This window comes from Botryllus schlosseri, chromosome 15 (genome assembly GCF_051294905.1).
Source record: "Botryllus schlosseri isolate E-star chromosome 15, Bs_hap1, whole genome shotgun sequence".
NCBI classification, from domain to species: domain Eukaryota; kingdom Metazoa; phylum Chordata; class Ascidiacea; order Stolidobranchia; family Styelidae; genus Botryllus; species Botryllus schlosseri.
This window is the reverse complement of record NC_137250.1, coordinates 20,533,754-20,558,075: the sequence shown is the minus strand read 5'-3', so window position 1 is coordinate 20,558,075 and position 24,322 is coordinate 20,533,754. Positions and strand designations below refer to the sequence as shown.

General features: G+C 39.4%; 2 protein-coding genes across 10 annotated transcripts in view; one reads left to right on the top strand and one right to left on the bottom strand.

Moving 5' to 3' along the window:
* LOC145457449 (epithelial membrane protein 2-like) overlaps positions 1 to 24,322 on the top strand; it is a 417,463-nt gene that overhangs the window by 56,886 nt on the left and 336,255 nt on the right. The gene's annotated exons all lie outside the window — the stretch shown is intronic.
* Positions 462 to 23,584, bottom strand: LOC145456796 (MYCBP-associated protein-like). Of its 9 annotated transcripts, none has more exons than XM_080334918.1 (20): positions 23,390 to 23,584; positions 20,866 to 20,990; positions 20,195 to 20,382; positions 19,350 to 19,443; positions 17,087 to 17,267; positions 16,084 to 16,203; positions 15,673 to 15,780; positions 15,408 to 15,574; positions 14,092 to 14,193; positions 13,584 to 13,727; positions 12,401 to 12,590; positions 11,644 to 11,768; positions 11,439 to 11,584; positions 9,335 to 9,449; positions 7,122 to 7,306; positions 6,860 to 6,975; positions 5,772 to 5,846; positions 4,511 to 4,605; positions 3,812 to 3,979; positions 462 to 627 (listed from the first exon to the last, which is right to left on the bottom strand). In XM_080334918.1, the coding sequence occupies exons 1-20, from the start codon at positions 23,472 to 23,474 to the stop codon at positions 541 to 543; spliced, it is 2,616 nt and encodes an 871-aa protein (XP_080191044.1). In that variant the 5' UTR covers positions 23,475 to 23,584; the 3' UTR covers positions 462 to 540. The 9 variants fall into 9 exon arrangements, with proteins under 9 accessions (XP_080191044.1, XP_080191045.1, XP_080191042.1 ...); XM_080334919.1 differs by lacking the exons at positions 5,772 to 5,846; positions 23,390 to 23,584 and adding exons at positions 6,115 to 6,150; positions 21,618 to 21,845; XM_080334916.1 differs by lacking the exon at positions 23,390 to 23,584 and adding an exon at positions 21,618 to 21,845 and having other exon boundaries at positions 5,772 to 5,837.

The following is a 24,322-nucleotide window of genomic DNA, read 5'->3' as shown; positions in this document are numbered from 1 at the left end:
TGTAGTCTGGCTGGAGCATTATTATTAGGGCATCATAGCTCGCAATTCCATTACTTCTACCCTGGCACTGACTCATCCGATGCTTGAATGGAATCAAAACTAACTTAAAAGTAGCCTTAGGCAGAGATGCTCAGTAACGAAATACTTCTAGCTTTCGAATTACTTCAATTAGATTTTGCCACTTGCACTCCTTCCTCAAGTGGGTATGATCTTAGACTACTGATTGACAGGTTTCAGTTATTATGTCAAACTATGCCTATAGAATACTCACTTGTAAATCGCTATTTCTACTGGATTTAGAATATACGTCATTACGTCTACTTCAAGACGTCTAATACTCGATTCGCAATCGAACCACACAGGTAGTCGAATTTGTTTTGTCCTAGCAGCGACCTACAGTATATGAGAAGCCAGGATAGCGCTCACGCCTATCATAACCTCGCCAAAAAGCAAGCTCTCCATCACTGCGAAATGTTTAATAAGAGTAAGCGAGATATAAAAAAAGAGAAGAGATATTCTATCCACAGCGAAGAGCAGCGATTAACATTCTTTTTCCTCCGCGTCTTGTTTGACTTGAAGGAAAATACTGCCGAGATCATCAAATGCGTCGCACAGCATGTCGTATACCTGAAAAAGAGGGCCAATACGCTAATTCATACACGGTCAGAGACCCGGTCACGTACGAAGCGTGACCGGAAGAAACAGCGGAAGGGTGCAACGTCAAAGGTTTCAAAATGCAATATATTGAAGGGGTCTAGTGGCACCTCGCGGAAAGGATAGACGAATTTACAATTTTATCAACTAAAATTTGGTTACAACCAACTACAAGGAAACAAGACACGCACTTCCAAGCACACTTGGTTAACTAGATAATTGTAGTTGGCTAGTTAGACTAATGCCGGTAATCAAATTTGTGAAATCTTTCTATGCTCTAATGTTATTTCTAATCTAATTCCTGCTTTTCCTGAAAATACCACAGGAGAGCTGTATAGTGCGAAAGAAGTCAAACTTGCTCGTGTACAGTACATACATTTGCTATTCTCATGCTTATGGGAATGGACTCTGATGTGAGATGAACCTAGCTTTATTCAATGTTCAAATTTTTGCGAATTCAACAATCCTAATTCTAATCTAATTGGGAAAAATTGTGTAGCTATAATTCTAATTCTAATCTAATTGACAAAAGCTGAAAATCTTCTAGTTGTCCAAGTCTGCTTCCAAGCACAGACATAGGTTGCTTAGGAACTTACAGTACCCACAGAACGAAGTAAACCGATCACAGTAATCAGCACCTAGACACCAAATGTCTTGAGCGATCAGCACAAGCGGTCCGGTATAGCTTAATAGTAATTTCATCTTTTCAAAACACTGAAAAGACAGAAGGTAGTTGAACCACTTTCGGTGGTCTTTGAATGAAACACCCAAGTTGACTTGGCTAGAACAGCTAAGAGGCGTGTGCTGTACGTTAGGGCTCTTCAAAAATGATCTTTTCCTCAAATCGTACTGGCTACTTGATAAAATTGTTAGGTTACCTAATTTAAGCCTACACACAAAATTTGCTTCAATTCCAGCCAGTAACCGCTTTGCTACAGGAGAAGGAAGTTTCTATTTATTATATAAAAACGAATAATAAAAATTTGAAAATTTTCTGTTCACCCCATGAAAGTGTTAGGCTGTCTATAGAGACGATTCTCACCAAATTTGGTTCAATTCCAACCAGGGGAAGCGGAGTTATTGCCGTCGAAAAATTTGAATGTGAATAAAATAGTATTTACGGTGACCGATTCTTTGTTTATTTATTACAGTTGTGCTCACCGTAAATACTATTTTATTCAAATCCAAATTTTTCGTCGGCAATAAGTCCGCTTCCACTGGTTGGAATTGAACCAAATTTGGTGAGCATCGTTCTATAGACAGCCCAACACTTTCATGGGGTGAACAAAAAATTTTCAATTTTTTTTTATTATTTATTGTTACATAATAAATAGAAATTTACTTCTCCTGTAGCAAAGCGGTTACTGGCTGGAATTGAACCAAATTTTGTGTGTAGGTTGAAATTAGGTAACCTAACAATTTTATCAAGTAGCCAGTACGATTTGAGGAAAAGATCATTTTTGAAGAGCCCTATCGTACGTGTACCATACACTGAATGAAAAGTAACAGAACACAGTATAGAAAGCCACGCGATAAAAATGACGTGGCAGCAGGCTAGTTCATACTACTGGATTCTCAAAGAACGACAATAAACGAACTTTAAATATCCGCATCTAACTCACTAAAGCTGGATCAACTCCAATGCAACTCATTAACATGGTTTCGCGTTTGAAATGGGATGGGTTTGACCTACAAAACACAACCTCTCTCACTAGTGATGACTGTGAGCTAGCAATGGCTTCAAGAACATCACACAACAGAACACCGGTACCACGATTCGCGCCCAAAGACGACACATAATTTCTAGTTGTTCCGCAAATAGTTTTTCTTAAATTCAATTCAATTTATTATTACCAATTTTTTCATTTCAATGCACCACAAGACTGCTATACAATGAAAGATAGGAAGGTGTCGAAACGACTTGGAGCAGTCTTTAAAATCAGACACCCACTTGGCGTGGACCAGGGGCGGGCAACATACGTCACACGGGCCGGATCCGGCCCGCGAAGGGATTTTGTCCGGCCCACAGACAGTTTTCCGTCTTAAATGATAGTGTGGCCCGCGGCCCCCGTCTTCTGAGATTCCCCACTACTTGCTTACATACATCAAATTTTAGTGACTGTATGTCATTATGCACATGTATGCGCACTTGCGCAGCGTGCGAGGGTGGAGCTTACGCGTAAATTCGTGGAAGCGAGAAGAGTTATTGCATTATCGGCATTTACGATGTACTCAACCCTAATGCCATTTGTGGTAATCATTATGGTGTTTGTCGACTACAATGGTCATTTACACCAGGCCGATATTTCTTATTTTTGATGCCGTAACCGTCGACTTGTAGCCCGGCACACTTCTAGGCTTCTGTAAGACACCGCTTATGCCAGGCTTCGCCAACTCAAAACGGGTCAGGGGCCACTTTCAAATTCCGTAGAGGCCGCGGGTCGTATGATTTCAATATCGAGATAAAATAGGGCACACAGTTGAACAACGACGCTATCTCATCACCTACTAAACCCTAATGAATTGATATCTTGGTAAACTTGGGGTACCGGACTTATCGAACGCCTTGAAATCTTAATTAAGAATTGCACCGTGTGTTGATTGATCAGAGAGAAGCAGACATGGTGATGCCTGTATGACAATGCTATTCTCAAATCTACATTGTCTTCGTCATTATTGGCAAGAAATGGCTTTCAAGTTACATTGCTGTCGTTAAAATACATTCATTAAATACGATTTATTCCTTCTATATGTCGATAAATGGGCGAATCATGTACCAATTCAGCAATTCCGGCCCGCCAAGTTCTTAATTTTCCTATATCCGGCCCGCCGACTGGAGAAGTTGTCTGCCCCTGGCGTAGACGATGTAAAAGGAGGCATGCGCAGTGCACACTGAATGAACAGTAAAAGGAGATAATAGAAAAGAAAAGGCTACAAAATAAGTGGCATGTGTCGGAAGGCGAGATCGATATTTCAGGTCGTGGTCCGGTAAACTTGAGGGCTGACTAGCATTGATTACAACTAGAACTAGAGCTATACTCACTTTTCAAAATCCGCAACTAGAACTAGAACCACTCGAAAAACCAATAGTTAGTTAACCGCCAACTAACTAGATTGGTAATTTGTACATAGTACAAGTCCGACAATTCAAACATACCTGCGAGTACATTTTTTCCGTGTACTTCTTTCGCGTTTCGGGGTCCAACGTGTCGATCGGGGGCTGTTTCGTGCTGGACGGGGTCTTCACTAAATCTCGCTCGGACGGGTGTGACTCTCGCGTGGGAGTCGCTGACAACGCTTTAGTCCTGCCTTTGCTTTTGGGTCGCTGAAACGGTGTTCGTATTAAGTTTGATGTCGATCAAGCATGGAATTTGCGGATCTTAATATTTGCGCCATTACTTTGATTAATGTGTTATTCAATTTTAATCCAAATTTTATATTCTATATAGCAATGCTTTAATAGGTTAGAATTGAGCCAAAATTGGCGAGCAGCGTTATTTTAGGCAATCTAACAATTCTATCAAGTGGCCAGTAAAGTTTAAAAAGAAGTTAATTTTGAACAGCCCCAGCTTTGCTGTGGATAAAGGACTAAAGTCACAATAAAAACTGTGCCTCCGAAATGAAGATGCGCTAAGAAAGAAGACAGCTAGATGCCTTTGTGTATTCCTTTAAATCTCTCCTAACTTTATCATGAAATGAGATTATTGTCATTTATCATTGTTTGTAATCACAGCCCATGGATATAGGTAAATATATAGATCCGTGACAAAGCCGAGAATTTGTTACGTAAAGCACTGCTGGGTATTCATACAAGCGACAATAAAATCATTATTTTGGTAAGGTATGTGAGACTAACCTCTTTTTCCTTTGCATCTTTTTTGCCCTTTCCTTTACCTTTCGGTTCCTCTTTCGCAGGAGGTTTCTTCGTGGCCTTTCCTTTTTTGTCATCTACTGACATATCGAGATAATAGTCAGAATCAATGCATGTACGATTTTACTCGTTTAGGTGTAAGTCACATATCTATATCATCATATACAGATGATGAGCCGACAATCGGCATGAGAGTGATGTGTAGGAATGGGCAAAGGATTCTGAGTATCAGATAGCCTGGTGCATAAAATCCGAGGATTAGAATTAGAAATAAAAAGGTGATTGATGATTTTGGACCTATTTGGAATCAGGCATGGAATTCTTACTATCTTGAGCAATTCTGGAATTCATTTGAGTCATGAACGATACGATTTTCCATATACATTATTTGGATTTGAAAATTTTAGATGTGATCATATCTGATTTACTTATGTAGCGGTCACCTTGGCCAATTGGTCCCCCACGCAATGGCTTCTACTAGGGTTACCATATGTCCTCTTTTCCCAGAAAAAAATGTTCAAATGGGATCAAAAACGGAGCCCGACACACAGAACGCTACGGTTTGCAAGATAACAAAGGAAAAATACTACTCTACGGTTATTTTAGGAGTCGAGTCAGAAAATTGACCTTTTTTTCAGTCAACAAAACACTATTGCTCGAAAAAATCATCAACACAATCGTTTTCTTTTCCTGTATTGTAGCTTTCAGAATTTTTGAAAAGTGTCCTCTTTTTCGCATCTCAAAATATGGTAACCCCACTTAAAACCCAGCCTGGAATAAATTTCTCATGGGTGTAGCCAGGAGCAATGACAATGACAAATCTATTGTGAAGTACTGAAAAAGGTGACGTTACAATGCTCAAGTTGGAAACTTTGAGGGGATAGGAAAATGCGCACCCCGGCTACATCACTGAATAGCTCGTCTCTTTTGCCCAGCCTTGAGTATATATATGTAGAGCTGATATGACAGAATAGGTGAGGAGAAATAAAACAGTCCGTGAAACTACTTGAAAATGAAAATAAAATGTACTAATGAATCACACAAGTAACACAGTCTACACAGTAACACCGCACACAATGAACTCTTCCGCTACGACAGTTCATTATAGGTAATCAAATTTCACAATATCATGAGAATTCTCAATGAATCAACTATATACAGAATCAGTTTGTCAAGAAGGCTGCCATTCATTGACTGTGAATCTTCACAACGTCACCGCACTGAAATCTATTCCCTGATATTCTACCTGTGATCGATTTACTTCTTCTGCCATTGTTTTTATCTGATGACGCTGACTGGGGTGATCTTCTGCCTGAATAAACTGATAAGGCATGTAGTTAACTACCCTTAATTCACGACAATATACTCAGTACTGATCAAGCGACTGACATCTCGTGACAATGCATATAATCTAGGAAATGTTCTGTCTCGTAACAGCACTGACTGAATGATGGCTAATCTAACTGAAATGTAGAACATTGAAGTGGAGCTAATGAATAATGAAGTACACCGCAAATCAAGAAGATGAAAAACATGACATTGCAACGAGACAAAGATGTAAAAGACGCTACTGTGACACAAAGTCTTGCCTTTCGATTCTACTGGAGGTGCTGGAGCAGCCGTGACTGAAAGTAAGCAATCGCGTAACGTTAAAGCAGATATGTAGCAACTAATTGTGTGACACATCGTAGCTATATAGGACAAAGGTAGGCTGGTTCGTTGAAAACCTGGTGTAGTATTCCACCACACACCAGCTAGGAATAGTCGCGGCATAAATTTTGGGAAAACTAGGTCAAGGAATATTAAATCTATTCTGGTATTGGTCATGGGTGAGAAGTATCAAAATCAACAAATTACTGTATAAGGCCCTGGCCATTCACAAAGTGTCTTACATGCAAACAATTGCATTTAACAAAATTTCAATGGTCAGGAATGGGATCCGGTGTTAAGAGACTAATTCCACATCTTCTCAAACAGTTTTCAGAGCCGAAACACTTCCAACGTTTCAAGTTTCATCAAGTAGAAGGCAGTTCAGGGATCGATAGTCATAATTTTTATGGTTTTGGAACAACAATGAAACACATCAATGTTCATTCATCAGAGAAGTCTGCACACAGAGCGAAAAAAACGTCAGATGTGCTTCTGCGTAACACAGAACAGCGTATTTTACTGTGAGCCAAAGAGGTTTCAAATTACAACCTAACCAAGAACGACAGCATCGACGCCAAGCAACTCTGGTAAGATATCTTAGCGAAAGACTGATGTGAACAGGAAAATGAAATGGTAGGGTTAAAACTATGTCAGGTCTAAAAGGCCTGCATTTCGCCCACTCACCGCTTGGATCGGTTTCTCCGAGCGACTCCATCACTATTTCAGGGAGCCCCATGCTGCCGCGTATTCTCATCGAGCAGCTACAAAGACCGTCCACAGATTCTTGGAGAATCCGATAGCTGAAATGTGAAACTCATCGATTGTCAGAATGAATATGACTTTAGTATGGGTGGTGGATTTGGTCAAGGTATTATAAAAGCTAACCGTGTAACCAAACGCTATAACGGCACATGCTAACTCGTTAGGCAAAACGTCAATTACTCACCACGCAGAGTACATAGAATTCTGGACAGGCGTCAATTGCTTCGATGTTAACCTTGAAACTACAGTGCCCAGTCCGTTCAGCATTTCCTCCCTGGCGCCTTCGTCGGGTATAGCGCAAATACAATCCTTCAGCTCCGACAAAGAAAGAGACCACTCTCGTTCCGCTCGTGTCTCTTCTGGGAAAAGCTGAAAAAATACTCATTGGATGCAATGGCAAAAGGTGTGGTAAATTGTGTCCACCCATGGATCTTGTACGCAATTCAAAAACGTGACAAGGCGATCTCAAATGCAGGCTATGTAGTATGCATTAAGGAGAGCAGTGGTTAAGGGGGCACTGCGCTCTAAATAGGATGTGTTCTCAAGTTAAATTTGAATGTGTGAAAAACATTTTGGCAGCAGCAATTTTCCTCAGAAAGCCCCCGTATTCTAACTGCAGTTAAATTATTTTCATGGGTGGTTCAATTTCACTCCATCTATCTCTGTGCTATCGAGGTGACCTTGCATCACTTCCTAACCCTTTGCGGAAGTTCTGGCATTCATTAGTTCACTGCTACATGTTATCGATACGACTAAGCAGGGAATTTTACATAGCTGTCAGATGATATTGTGAAGAAAATTTGTCTGAAGAACCACGGCAATTTAGTTATGGTAAGTAGGTGTATCTCGCAGGGTTGTAATGACTCGAGTCATGACTCGAGTCACGATTTTCTGATGACTTGACTTGACTCGAGTCATTTTCTCAAAATACGGAAATGACTCACCTTGACTCGAGTCAATCTGTGTATTAACTCGACTTGGACTCGAGTCATTGCGCATGACTCGAATCAAGTCATATGACTTGAGACTCAGACGGCCATGACCGACATTTCATTGTAATTTCGAAGAATAGTAAAGTAACCACCCTATTGCGACTTCGTCTACTGGTACTGGTACTGCGACCAGAAACTGTTGAAAGTGAGGAAAATTAGTATATTATAAACGCAAACAATTCGATATCACCGAACAGAGTTATAAAATTGGGCTTAACAAGACTTTAACTAAAAACTGAGCAGTCAACACAATGACTTGGATTAGGACTCGAGTCATAATACCATGACTCTGACTCGAACCTCTGCTCGATGACTTGGACTTGACTCGGTGGTGAATTGAAAATGACTCGACTTGACTCGAGTCAAAACTATAAAAGTGAGATTGACTTGTGACTCGGAGCTTTGTGACTTGGTTACAACCCTGGTATCTCGCATGCATAAGGTATGCAAAGAGCTAAAAAGAAGACTTGTGACTTTATTGCTACAGAGATAGATGGAGGCAGTTTAGTGAGAGAAAATCAATGAATTATCTCGTCATTCTTATTAGCAATGCTCTGATGTTCAACATAATAATATTTTGGGCAAGCTAACCCAGGTGTCAGATTATGATTTGCTCACTACAAACTTTTGTCATAAGTAGATACAGTGTCTATCAATCTTATTCACTCCGGGGACCCCAATTAGGGTCGCGACCCATATGTTGGAGAACACTGCCGTAGGCTATGTAAAAGTGCACAAAGGACTGTTCAAAAATAACCTTTTTTCCTGAATCTTGCTGGTTACTTGATTAAATCGTTAGGTTGCCTTAAAAAACGACGCACACCAAATTTGAATTCATTCCAACCAATATTCGCGGATTTCGTAGAGTTTGAAAATTTTGAATTTGCCTAAAAATGCAAAAAAAAATTTTTTTCAAATTTTTCTGCCAACCCTATGAAATTGTTGCGCTGTCTTCAAAAACGATGCAAAACAAATTTGACTCAATTCGAAGCCGTAGAAGTGGAGTTTTTTCAGTTTTTCTTTGATAATTCTGGGATTATCCTTGATTGGTGGATCATCCCAGAATTATCATCAAAAAACTTGAATAACTCCTCTTCTGCAGCTTGGGATTGAGTCAAATTTGTTTTGCATCGTTTTTGAAGACAGTGCAACAATTTCATGGGGTTGGCAGAAAAATTTGAAAAAAATTTTTTTTTGCATTTCTAGGCAAATTCAAAATTTTCAAACTCTACGAAATCCGCGAATATTGGTTGGAATAAATTCAAATTTGGTGTGCGTCGTTTTTTAAGGCAGCATAACGATTTAATCAAGTAACCAGCAAGATTCAGGAAAAAAGGGTATTTTTGAACAGCCGGACATAGATGCTCACAGCTAAGAGCCGTGACGCAAAGATCTGGTTCATTACCTGCAAATAGACGTTCTTCAATTCTAATACAGTTTCATAGTCATATTGTGAGCTTGGATTTAAGCGTTTGAATATTTCTTCTTCTGTGATGTAAGCATCAACGGGAGACGGCGGCCTGAAAAGACATTTGAACATGACTCACATTCACAATTCTATTATAAAAACAGGATACCACACAAGCACGCAGGACTGGCACACAAATATCTACGACCAATTGCGACTCTGACTCTTACTCACAACTCCCTAAAATCCGGTGTTTAGTTAACTTGATGGTGTGAAAAAATCGAAGGGGGTAATGACACATTCTTGAACAATCTATTTTCAACGATGCTTGATTTTTATTCTCACCGAACCACAGAAAGATTGTGTTAAGTAATTAGTGAATGTGTACAGCTGTTGGCTGCTACTGTTAATGCAGTTGTATTTTTGGTTGGTACAAAATTTGGTATCAGTCAAGATCAGTGGTTCTTAACCTTGCCTCCAGCGCCCCCCAAGGGGCGCTGGCGATTTTGAAGGGGGCGGAAACGCTCAGGGGGCGGAAACGCTCAGGGGGCGATATGGGGGGCGCTGGAGAAAAATGGCTTCGCAGTAGATGATGTGGTAGTAGGACATATCCTTAATGAGTATTCAGAGCAAATTAACTCCGAAAACTTCGTTATATATAGCCCACAAAAGACTTTTAGGTTTAATTGTCCATAGGCGCCTAAATGACTGGCACCGAATGTTCCTGTCTTGGCAATCTGAACCACAGAAGACGAATTCCATCTGGCAGGGAAAAATTATATGCCAGTGAAGAAATACCAATTTGAAATCGTGTGCGTCTTTCAGTTTAGTACCGACTTGGGCGATTCTATATTTTTTGATATAGCAGACAAGAGGTAACGAAATAACATCATGCAACGAAGTCATACCAACGGGTCCCGATCATATTGACCAGTTCAATCATTGATTATTGGAATTTTTCGCGCTTAGCGCGTCTAGGCGAGAATAGCTGGCTCAGTAAATGGACACCTAATGTAGATGTCCAGTATGAGCAAATAGCGGATAGCCGAAGGAGGGTCTGAGGCAAAGCCCCCCGGAAGTTTGGTTTATCACCCTATGGGGGGGGGGGACGAAGTGCTGTTACGGCCCTGGTAACGAATTAATTGTACCTACGGGCACGCCCGAATATGTTTAATTATTAATTACGTGCCCTTTATTTTCCAATACAACAGCTCACTCAGCACTACTGGTATATCTGATTACGTGGGCTGAGAGGATAAAAAGTTTATAGCGACATATATATGTAATTACCACCTATTCATTCATGCATTATAGAAAATCTTGGCCCCTACGGCGACCATAGGCCACACAAACTTTGTTGGCCATCGAAATCACGCTACGGGGTTCTTGGGGGCAAAGCCTTCAGAAGTTTGATTTATCACGCTATGGGTGCGCAAGGCAATCGTTTTTAGGGGGGTTGACGAAGTGCTGTTACGGCCATCCCTCTTACTCATTGTATTTATAACATTCCTCACAATATGAGGTTGGGGGGCGCTGGAGCACGATATTTTTTGAAAGGGGGCGCTGGAGGAAAAAAGGTTAAGAACCACTGGTCAAGATGAAGCATCGGTGCAAAGTGTGTAGAAAGCCACAAATATATGAAGAAATCAAAAAATATGCAGATATATTCAAAGATATGCATATGCTGACTTGGCACATGAGCTTTTTTGCCAAAATATTCACTAAAACATTTATCTCAAGGTAGTCAGTATGTGTAGTACATTATCAGATTTTATTTTTCTGAAATTTTAGCCGTCCATGTCATGAAGCTATACATTTTTATTGCAAAGGCCCTGATTGAATTTTTAAAAGCTTTTTGATTTGACGATGACGGGGAGGGGGCAAAATTTATTACTATCGTCAAGGAAGTTGTGTCTCAAAAAGTTTAAGAACAGCGGCTCCAATCAAAAATTTTGACCCAATTCCTGCATGTCAAACTTTGTGACTCTGACTGTTTCAAATGGCCCCAAACATCCCAGCATCACTGTCGGTCACTGATGTTACCCAAACAGAAGTGGCGAATGAGAACAATTCTTGCCTATTTTCGCCACCTTCCTATTACCTGTCCCGTTCCCTGATCGAATTAATAATCTCATCGATAATAGTCTTTGCCGTGACTTGCGCCTCCTTAGCCGTGATCTGCTTCAAGATATCTTTCTTCGACTCGGCGTTCGAGTCGTCCTCTACGGCAACACCTTTCAACGCGACCTAAACACAGAACATCGTAACTGTTGGACCATAATCGAAGCAGGAATGAAATCGTTCACCTGCAGGCTGGCACCCCCCAGTACGGCTGGCTGCGTGAGGAATTGCCAAGTCTCGACGAATATTCCGGGATTGGGAGATTTGAAAACGAAGGGGAAATATTTTGTCTCTCCGGGAAGGATTGCTCCTGTTAATTAAAGAACAATGGATGTCAGAGAATATAAAACTTAAATCGACAATGGGTAATTTCACAATGGTATCATAAGACAGATCAGAGCGTATGTTTGATAATGTCGCCCAGGGTTGTAATGACTCGAGTCACGATTTTCTGATGACTCGACTTGACTCGAGTCATTTTATCAAAATACGGAAATGACTCGACTCGAGTCAATTTGTGTATTGACTCGACTTGGACTCGAGTCATTACGCATGACTTGAACCAAGTCATATGACTCGAGACTCAGACGGCTAAGACCGACATTTCATTGTAATTTCGAAGAATAGTAAAGTAACCACACTATTGGGATTTCGTCTATTGGTACGGGTACTGCTCGCTGACTTGGACTCGGACTGACTCGGTGGTGAATTGAAAATGACTCGACTTGACTCGACTCAAAACTATAAAAGTGAGATTGCCTTGTGACTCGGAGCCTTGTGACTTGGTTACAACCCTGATGTCTCCTATACGTTTCAGGCTGGGAAAAATAGAGTACCTGAGTGATTTAATCTAGAATCTGTTGCTCAGATTCGAGTTGAGTACCGCTGATTAAAGCCCAGCTCTACATGCAACCGAGCTCGGCTGCTTCGCTCCACGCTTACCTTCCCCAGTGTTGAAGTAAAATCTTTGCACGCTGTCACGCTTGATTGATTCAAAAGCGGGAGGAGTGATGACCTTTCTCCAGTCGTAATAAATGCATGTCGTCCCGTTATTCTCCACTTTCAAGTGCGACGTAGTTCTTCCTTTTTCCGTAGTCTCGAAAAAGACACGTGCCACGTGCCCGATCTCGTCCTGAATTTTCAATTTAACTGATTTTTACAGTGTGGTAATTATTGGGATGAGACAAATGTAACAAATCTGTAATTCTGATCTGTATGTCCTACTTTTCGATTTTGGTTTCACTTTTAAAACTGTTTGAATACCTTTAGTGCGCCTAAAACACTCTGTAAGAGGCCACGAAAAAGCCCCCGAGCTTAAATATATGTATTATGGCAATGGATTTTGTTATAAACACTATCATGAAGTTCTGTACCACAAATTGAGACAAATTAGCGTATTATTTAATTTTTTTTATCAAAATGAAAGATTTCATTAGATTTCATTTAACACCGAACTGGTAATCACAAGACGACCAAAAGTTCTAGTGATTGAATAATTATTTCGAACATATATGTGTCTTCGAATCGAATATCAATTTCATTTGAATGAGATAGATAGAATCATTTATTTGTCACACCAGCGATATTCCGGTACAGACCAGGATGACAACTAGGTGCCACGAGGCATTGAATTACATTGAAAATAATTAAATAAAACTACAGGTAAAGCAAAGAAAATTTCAACCAGGATACAATAACAATATATATGCAACTGATACACATATGCGGATCGACGATTTGAAACTACAAGGCAGGACTATGACAATAGTCGAATGAGGATAGACCTGTACTGGGGACAATTTCACTTGATCTGCGCCTTCGAATAAGCAAGTTTACAAATTTTGAGTTTGTACGACAAATGCAACAAAACATTTTTTCTGAGAACTAGTGTTTGTGCAATCCTGGCTGCAAATGATATTTGTTGAAAGTATCTGCAAATTGTGACTTTGACACGTTCTAGCCTTCCAAACGTATTTTTTTCATAATTTCATTTTTTGATTGCTAGGCTGAAAACTGAAAACACAATGATGTCCAGGATCAGGAAGTTTGGTGTCCAAAACCCAAATTCCGGAATATGTGCAATTCTCTGGAAACACGTTGATAAAAATTGTTCAACAAATCTCACCGAATATTCCTTGCTGGAGCCAGTCCAACTCGCCAAATGCCCTCCAAATACAATACTCGGTCCTTTTACTTGCTGTGGGAAGACGTTTGGATATTTTTCCAAGGGATCTTGGCAATCTTCCTCCCTTTCATCGTATTTGGTATGCTGCCGACATCAAGATTGTGAAGCAAGACAGCAAAGGACATTGCCACAATGTGGTTGGCTATTGATAGGAGTTCACACTTTTCAAGCTATTTAGTTTTATTGTTTACTAGGGGATTCACCATAAAATCGTACATAAATTACTATATGTTGTAATTTAGGGTGGAAACAACAGTTACAATATAGTGTCAATACTTAATTCCCACCTTTAAAGCCTTCAAACCTTGGTTGTCGGTAAGCTTGTGGCCGCAAAAAATACATATTTGAAATTTTCAAGTCAAAATTACGAATTTTCGTCAACACTTGGTTTGAAATACACAACCCATATTTTGATATAGAAAGTGACCAAAGAGTAATCGTAACTTACGACACGGTGACTGCCTTGCTTTCGCGAAGAATCAAGATTATCGTTGTTAGGCATGACAATGTCTCCGAAATTCTGTCCAATCACTTGCAAGTCGTCCATCCTCTGTTCGAAAAACGGTGTCAGCAATCATAAATTCCACACAAAATCTGATGCCATTGAAACTTCAATAAAATTTCAATAGAATATTTCCATATTTTACTCAATTCACTTCAACGACTACTTTGGTTGTTTCTAGTAATGCATATGAGGTATCCGTTGACATGGATTCAAAAATAAATACAGCCGAAAATTCTATGTCTGAAATTTGGGAATCTGTATTATTATTGGCTGCTCGTATCATCCTCCGTATATTGTGACCCAAGATGAGCACTGAGAATATTACAAACTAAGAATAAAACTGAAAAATAACAACAAATCTTACAAATAAGGACGATAAGGTTACTATTCTTATAATATGTTAAGAATAACGAGAGATTTTACATTGTGTGCAGTGTACATTGTTGCGGGTTTACGATAAGATTTTTCATGGCACTATAAGCCTATAAAGTGGAAGAGAAGAACATCTACCCCCGACAACAGAACCCTTTATCTCGCTGTTAGCAGGTATCTGATCACTGTATGTGGTAAGATGAAACATCAAACACTTTTTATTCAAACTGGTATTCTAACTGTGGTAGAAACCTGTTCTTATAACTCTTCTCCATAACTTTATACATGTCGTTAAATGGGCACTGCGCTCTAAAAATGATGTGGTCTCAAATTGAAGGGCAAAACGAAAGAAAAATTTTGGCCGCAGCCGTTTTCTTCAGAACACCACCGTAATGGAGCTGTAATGTATTGAAATTTCAAGAGTTGCAGCACGCTCCAGCAGTCACGCAGAGATCGAACTTCAAATAGTTGTTAGCCGATGTTATGAAGGAAATAGAATACACTAGGCCCGATTTTGACATAAATCTCCTGACTGGACATCTTCCGCTGAACGCGGTATCTAAACCACCTTGGCGTGTACATATTTCTTTCATAACATCGGCTGACAACTATATAAAGTTCGATCTCTGCGTGACTGCTGGAGCGTGCTGCTGGAGCGTGCTGCAACTCTGGAAATTTCAATACATTACAGCTCCATTAAGGTGGCGTTCTGAAGAGAACGGCTACGGCCAAAATTTTACTTTCGTTTTGCCCTTCAATTTGAGACCACATCATTTTTAGAGCGCAGTGCCCCTTTAACATTGGTGTACTAAAATTAACGGCGCTCCATAAGATTTAGGAGTATTATCATAATTTCCGAATCTTCTATCACGAATTTCTCTACTCACCGGCTTCAGTGGATCAAGGTCATTCATGACAGAATCTAGCTGCTTGCATCTCTGCTTCAAATATTCGCTGTCTTCCCAATTTCTACCTGGATCGACTGTGACTTCATCAACGCTCTCGTCCAGAAGGCCAGTCTCGTATCGCAAGTTGGCGGGTTTGCCGACATGTTCTGCAAATTGGCAGGAAGATGAAATTTGCATGAACATTTCTATACTAAGATAGAATATACAGATATATTTAGCCATCGCTCACAATGTTCTTTCTTACCGAACACAACAGGATGTCCCCTTTCAGTCTTCGTTAAAGTATTCTTTAACCCCCTTTCTTCACCTCCTATCGTTTCCGTTTGTTTCCAAAACTCACTTCCCACCCGATCTAAAAGGTATCATTAAAAAGTGAGGAGTACCGGTACATTATTTGGTACATTAGCGCAAAAGCAACCTAGAAATATACAGAAGTGGTCAAGGTCAGTTTTTTTCCCCCGTTCGCACCTCTTTGAAATCACTCAATAGTTCTTGCATCCCCTCCAGAATGACAGAATAAGTTATTCTAATGTGTACATAAACATTGTTCTGATGTAAAGCAAACATTGTAAATGATTGGATCTAATTCTGAATTTAGATTGTATGAAAATAATCAGTTGAGCACTCAAACTTGAAGGCACAAAACATTACTCACATCCCTTGCCGTCATCCATCGCAGGAATGGCTCGGTCCAGGAGCGTTCTTTTCTCTTGAACTTGACGGTAGTCGAAATCTTTCTGCATTACCAAGCGGTCGATCGGTTTTTGCAGTAGTTCTGAGCAAGAAAGAAGATACAGTTTATTTACGCGATTTATGACAAAGCGCGGGCCGTGGGTTCGAAGCGGTTTGGCGTGCAATAAATTCATACACATACGAGGCCCACTTTTGATATGCAACGCAAATTAGTGAAGTTGAAATAATGTAAATTACCAAAATCATATTATTACTATTATGAACTGTTATCATTAATCCTATCATCTAATAATTAGGACAGGGCAAAATCGAGTATATGAATTGAATATATTAGGCTTAAAGTCGAGCATTTGACTATCAGTCATTATGATATCATAGCGGTATGAATGGTGTGGAAAGTTCAAATATATACCATTCATGTGACTACAAAGAGTACAATCTAATTTTACATCATATTAAAGATAATTTGGTATTTTTTCGACCACACCTATTTCCTTCGAAATTGCGACAACACTGTGGGTTGATCGCGACTTCACAGACATATGTCATTTCCACTAACGTACGTTGATTTGTATTACATGTTTCGTATGCTGTGATACGATCTATCGAGGTTTCAAGGCATCCGCAGTAGAAAATAGTATCGAAACTATAATTCTCGTTGACAAATTATCTCTTAGTGGCGAAGAGCGTATAATTTAGGTACCCGAAAAAAATCAATAATCAATAACTGGATTCTAATCTGAATATTGAAAACTATGTTGGGTATAAATTCATTCTCATTGGCCAGGAAAAGTCAAAAATTTCTAACACCAATTTCACCGCTTCTTGCAATCTAAAAAATCATGATTTTTGTTTCGGAACAAATTTTCCGCGTTTGGCTACACTAGTTCCAGAACACTTTGGAATGTATTGTTGTATTAACTGTAACATCCTGGAATAATTTCACTAATCCATTCCACACATACTCGAAATGTATCCCTGCTGGCGCTTTCTTTCTGCCATTTTACGCTGCCAATTCACCAAAGCGTTCTCTTGATTCATCGATAACTTGATCAAAGGTTGTCTTGGCGGAATTTCAGACTTGGACGGCCTGACAGGTATCTCGGGCGCCACCGGAGAAGCCATCACTGATGCTCGTGAGTCGGGCTGTTCAAACAGAAGTAGTAAATATCGAAGAACTTCTACTTTTTAATGCAGACAAACATGCCTTTCAGACAGAAAGTACTGTTTTCGTGCTAGTTGGTTTGTAAATACATGAAATTTATATCAGATTACCCCTGACGAGTGTCAGCCGAAAATAGTCGGGTTCATTTCAATATGAATATACTATTCAATTGTATTTAAGTTCTGTACCTCCAAGAAGCTCTTCAGATATATATTTAGAATTACTGCCACCAATGAAAGTTCTAATTGAAATTTGTCACATTTTGATGTCGGCAGACGGTATCTGCCTGACCAGTTAAAACGGGGGCGGGCAACTTCTCCAGTCGGTGGGCCGGATACAGGAAAATTAAGTACTTGGCGGGCCGGATTGCTGAATTGATACATTATTCACCCATTTATCCACATATACAAAGAATAAATTTAATTTTTAATGAATGTATTTTAACGACAGCAATGTCACTTCAATGCCCTTTCAATGTGGCTTTGGGAATGACATTGTCATACAGGCGCCGCCATGTCTGCTTCTCTCTAATCAATCAACACATGGTGCAATCCCTAATTAAGATTTCAAGGCTTTCGATAGGCCAGGTAACCCTAATTTACCAAGATTTCAATTCATTAGTATTGAGTAGGTGATGAGATTGTGTCGTTGTTCAACTGTGTGGCCTAATTAATCTCGATACTGAATTCATACGGCCCACGTCCTCTACAAAATTTGAAGTGGCCTGCGACCCATTTTGAGTTGGCGATCCCTGGCAAAAGCGGTGCCTTACAAAAGCCTAGAAGTGTGCCGTGCTACAAGTCGGCAGTTACGGAATCAAAAATAAGACATATCAGCCTGGTGTAAATGACCATTGTAGTCGACAAAAATCATGAGAACCACACACGACATTGGGGTTGAGTACATCGTAAATGCCGATAATGCAAGTCTTCTCGCTTCGCCGAATTTATGCGTAAGCTAGGCTTACCATATTTTGGAAATCAAAAAAGAGGACACTTTTTCAGAAATTTGCAAGTTGCAGAACCGGAGTGAAATTCTCAAAATTCGGTTAATTTCTCCCCACTTTGTGATCGGTTGACTAAAAAAAAAAAAGGTCATCTTTTCCGCTCAGATCTCAAAATAACGTTTTTTACTCCACATCGCCAGATGGAAGACTAAAAAAAAAAAAAAAAAGGTCATCTTTTCGCTCAGAGCTAAAATCACCGTTTTTCACCCATCGGAGCTTCACGTCTGTGCTAATATGTGGCATATCACTCGCAATTTGCTCTAAATCTGCTCTAAATCCTTAAAAAGAGGACAAAATCTCAAAAAAGAGGACAAAAGGGCGTCCTCCGAGGACACTTTCAAAAAAGTCAAAAAAGAGGACAAATCCTCTTAAAAGAGGACGTATGGTAAGCCTAGCGTAAGCTCCACTCTCGCAACGGTGCGCATCCCATAAACGTATATAATAACATACAGTCACTAAAATTTGACGTAGCAAGCAAGTAGTGGGAAATCTCAGCAGACTGGGGCCGCGGGCCACATTATCATGTAAGACGGAAACTTGTCCGCGGGCCGGATCCGGCCCGTATGGTACCCGCCCCTGAGTTAAAATATGCTATATCGGTATGCCGCTATCAGCTCAAAATCTCAATATCGGTTGTGCTCCAATGACGATAGTTGAATGTAGCTTGACTCCATTCTACTTGCTCAATCCACCCCTTTGACCAAAAGATTACAGTAAATGAAGAACTTCTTGGAGGTACAGAACTTCAATATACAATTAAATAATATATTCATATTGAAATGAACACAAATAAATATTTTTCGGTTGACACTCGTCAGGGGTAATCGTCAGCAACTAGTAGAGAATTGGAAAGAGCAATGTATCAACAATCCTATCCCTGGTGCCGGTGACGTCATATTTGGCAATATGATTTTTGATAAGAAATGTTTTTTTTGATTCTCTACTAGTTGCTGACAATTACCCATGACGAGTGTCAGCCAAAAATATCCGGGTTTAGGGCTTTCGCAGCCCTACCTATTTTACTGGGCTTGTGACCAATCACATTCAAACCACTCACTTCCATATAGTTTTGCTTGATGGCTTCCGACACAAATTCTTCGACCGATCCCAACAGCGTGTGCGCGATTATTTCACCGCTTTCCTCGTTAAATCTAGACGTAGTAGAATAAAATCTTAACGGGGTCAGACCAATTCAGAGAAAGTCCAATCAGTCACTGTTAGAGAAAGCGGAATTCACACTGTAAATTTCTATTCAATAACAAGTAACAATTCACAAGACAGGAGAGGGGTGGCAAAATTTTTAGTAGCTAATCGGAGGCGGCAGCTTAAGAAATTGCAAGAATCAACGTAGATTATGTCCATTTTACACATTTTGAGTAAATTGTCTTTATGTAAATTTATCATTTTCTTTCGGCGATATCTTGGGCATGATTAACATTGAAACAAGGTGATAAACATAAACTTGGCGAAGATACGGCCAAAAAAGAACATTTACAAAACCTTGATTTTCTATGAACATGAAAAATGGATCTAAAAATTTTTTAAATGGCCACGAGATACCTTGATTCTACCGCATCAATATACCTTCGCGACTAATGCAAAATGACTAATACTGCAAATAAGTACAATCGTTGAAAATATATTGAGTTACAGTGATAAAGAGGCTATTTCACGCTGTTTTTATGTCAATTTCCATCGTAAAAGTGGTGCAGACTTAATCCAAAAGCTTTCAAAATCCAAATTGGAAAAGTTTCTTTGCCTAAAAACTGTTCAAGTTGAAGTTGAAGTATTTTAAAACCATAACCACTCAAGTAAGTAGTCCTAGCAGACAAAATCTACTTGAGTACTCTGAAAAAGCATGAGTACTTTGTTATTGAGCACCTCTGGATCTAACGCCCTCACCTCGGCCCAGACGGTCCCGTGTAATCGATCGGCTTCAAGTCCGCATCTGGGGGAGCGACCTTTGCCACCACTATCTTCTTTGACTTCTTCGTTGGTTCCGTTTGAGGCTTGTTCTTCTTTACAATGATTCGGCTGCTGTTTGGCGGCTTCGGTTGACGGTGAGAAGATGCTGCTATGGACTTGCGCAGCTGATGTTGATCAAAGAATATAATGTAGGAGAGCAAAAAAATCAGTGGCACACCAGTTGCGCAAATAAGGATCAGTGGTTATGATTAAGAGATCTTTATCACAAGCAAATTCAAACATTGAATTACATGGTAACTGGTGAAATTAATCCAGTGTCTGGAATTCAACCGGTGGCTGGGGTTACCTTTTGTTTAGTGCTAGGCACAATGATTTGAGAACTCAAATTTGAATCGAGAAAAGGTTGTAATGATTCGAGTTGAGTAATGAGAGACAATTATTTAAGTACTGAAATTATATTCCCCGTTCAGTAGGAATCGAAGCTTAGCACTCGATTCAGATTAAAATCACTCAGTTACTAGATCTCTACTTCAGTGGTTATAATGATTCCCGGGTTTAGTATTGCTTGGACATTATATTTAATATCATCATTGGGATGGAAAAAGCTATCTCTTGTCTAGTTCATGCAGAAAAATATGCCCGCTTACATTTTGAAGGTCTTCTTCTCGGATGGAAAGTCTTTGGATCTCCTCGTTATTGATGACATCGCTGCGGTGCGATGAATTTGTTGTGCTAGCGTCCTGTGTGGCGAGGTGTTTCTTTTTCCCTCTTTCTGTACCATAAGAAAAGCTTTGTTAACATTCGATAGGCTGTATCCCATGATTACAGAAATAACCATATTTGAAAGTAATTGCATTACCAATTCTCTGGTATTGCGGTAGAATATAATTGATGCACGGCGATAACATATCAGATAAATTTGATAGTTTTGCAGTAGGCCTATTACTTCTACGCTTAAATAAATACCAATACTACAATGAGTAATTGATACCAATAAAAAATGGATTCAAGATTGTTTTATTCGTTTATTCTTGTGGCAACCACCGAATCCAACAAAATAAGCCTACGTTGTTTCATCGCAAAAAGGAGAAGAAGCTATAAACAATCTGAAAATCAACGTTAACCGCCCCAAAATGTACACTGGTATGGATCGCTCACAATGAATTTACCTGTTTCAATTGGCAGGAACAAGGAGAATACTAATACACAAAGTTTATTTTACATTTCACCACACAAAGTGACGGTAATTAGTGTTATAGTCAAGTACCCAACACTTGTCACTCTAAAACACACGGTGCAAAATCTACGGATATATCTAACCGATGTTATTATAATTCAAGCGATATTACTTTGAGCTACCACACAATTCACGTCACAGCGAGCCACACGGTGCGGTTACCAGCCTCTCCCTCAGCGTCGTCGACATGTGACGGAGCGGCACTCACGCCTTTCTTGTCGGTGCCTTTACTAATGACTGCTTGCGCAACAACAGCATTGGTTGCGTTCTTCCACATGATGAGCAGTGAACGTGCGACCTCTTATGTGATATGCTTACTAGAATGGTGTCTTTACAAGTTAATTGTTGGAATTTTGATAATGGGTTTTACTCCAACTTGAAAAGTATGTCCAAATGGGGAATTCATCAGAACATTGTTGGATAAATCCTAGCTTTAATCCATTGATGATTTTGACCCTTGTATTTTATAGGGATAAGACCGAAAGGCTACTACTTGAAGTAGCACTGAACCTCGACCACTCGGCCAGTATGATTATTATGGTACGCATATGCTGCAGAAGTCACATCTTCTTTACTTTTCATTCAGTGTGCTTGCTTCCTCTTTACATCGCCTAGGCCAAGGTGGGTGTCTGATTTCATAGACTACTTCAAGTCGCTTCGACAACTTCCTATCTTTTCATTGTATCGCATTTTTGTGGTGTATTGAACTGATAAAATTGCAAATTAACCAATGATGATGATGATGATGACATCGAGCAAGTGCAACAGTGAAGATATCGTGCCAGAAATTTTGCAACGGGATAAGAAGCGAAGACGCGGCAGCTAGAATCATTGTTTCTGGTTCTGGTAATCCTGGGTAGGCTTATAACCATATGCATTATGTAATATGTGTTGTGTCCCTTGTGTCATAATGTATATTCATGAGTCATTTCATTTCTAGCTTAGAGCTGAATTTCATTTCCGGCTATACACGTAATGGCAACTACAGATAATAGTGTCAAACAAGATTTATTATGACTTGAGTCGAAATAAGAATCAGAACAATGTCAATACATCAAGAATTCGCACACAATACAAAAGGTATAGTCAACTCTAATGTCAAACCCGGCTGTAGGATGGGGGTGTGAAAATAATCGAAGCCACTTACAGCCTTCAGACAAAACTTCAAATATTTCGCCGGCTACAGCAAGTGAACTTGTTCAGAATTTACTGACCTTAACATTTACCATATTTCTGTATTTTTTTCTAATACAGGCTGTTACACCAAAGCCGTGATTGCTGTATGTTTTTAGATAACAGCTTATGGGAAACTGGTTGAAAAAAATGAATGTTCTATAGTCGGTCATTTTTTAGGAATCGTTATGACAATAGTCAATAGAAAGATGATATCTAGACATAAATCAAACAATTTTTACTACCCAGAAGCAAATGATTGCAAAGTCACTCAAGAGTCAATATTTGTGATCTTTGAGATTTTTCTCATTTGTGATGCAGACATCGAAATATTGTGGCGAATATTGAAGAAAATTCTGTTGTTTTTCTCATGTTTTAATTCTGACTACTGTATGCCCGTCAGCCCATGTACTGCAAATTCCCAATAATTAGACAAGAACTAGATTGTGAAAGTCATAAAACATGAATCACTCCTGGCCTTTTATCCTGCTAGGATATTGTGATGTATTGAAATGATTAGACATTAACAAGTGCTCCGTAGGTACGGTATTAATTAAGCAATGAAAATCAATGCACTCAAAGTTTCTAGCAAATTGGAGCAGAAATTCGGAAATAAAAGTAAGACAGGCAAAAGGGGACAGAAGCTATATTTATTCAGCACAGGGCACACGTCTGTTGATGATAGTAACGCAATTATTTACGTTATTGATTGATGCATATTCCAGTGGCAATATAATACAACCAGAATTGCGAGACCAAACCTGAGTTTGCTGCACTTTTGTTGAGCATACTGAAACTCTTGCTAGATAACTTGGTGCTTGGTTGACGACCACTAGTATCCTTCATGACAATTCCTTTCTGTTGCGGTGTTTATATTTTGACAAGTATTGTGACTCAAACAAATTGAACAAAAAGTTAACCACACGGAGCGTTCTGTCGGCTTGGCGACCAGCTCCACTTCCACAAGAGGCGCTATCTTTGGCTTCTTTCTGGAATCATTGAGTAATTGTTACCAAGACCGCTAATAACAACTATGAATGTTTATAATAATAAAAATGTTTAAAAAATATAACGGAGTATGTTAACTCTTGATACACGACTAATAGCTTATCAACAACAACCTTCTCCATTCGTTCCGGATGACGAATTATACAGTTATTGCAGTTGAAAGTTCTGGATTTGCAAAAATAGCGTTGACGGCGGATAATTCCAGAATTGTTAATGAAAAACTCTAATAACTCCGGCTCTACGGGTTGTAATTGATTCAAATTTGTTTTACATCGTTTTTGTAAACAACTCATGAGGTTGACAGAAAATTTTTAAATTTAATTTTCAACAAATACTCTGTTTACTTGAATAGCCCGTTTTAGAAAATATCATGGTATGGTGCGCCCTCGCTCATATTATAAGGCCCGTAGTTTGGTCGAAGAGCAATACGGAGAAGTTGTAGCGGATACGGTGTAAACACTTCGCGCGATTAGTAAACGTTAATAAAAAATATTGTGGATCGTAAAAATGCCATATTGTGTAGCTTTATTTCCGGACATTAAAGGCATTAATACACTTTCTTTTACAGTTCAACATGTATTTTCTACAGACAAAAGAATAGAATCTAATTATAACTAAAGTCCACTTTTCTAGATTAGGTCACGACATGGAGTGCTAGATTATGATATGATAAATGCTAGATTGCA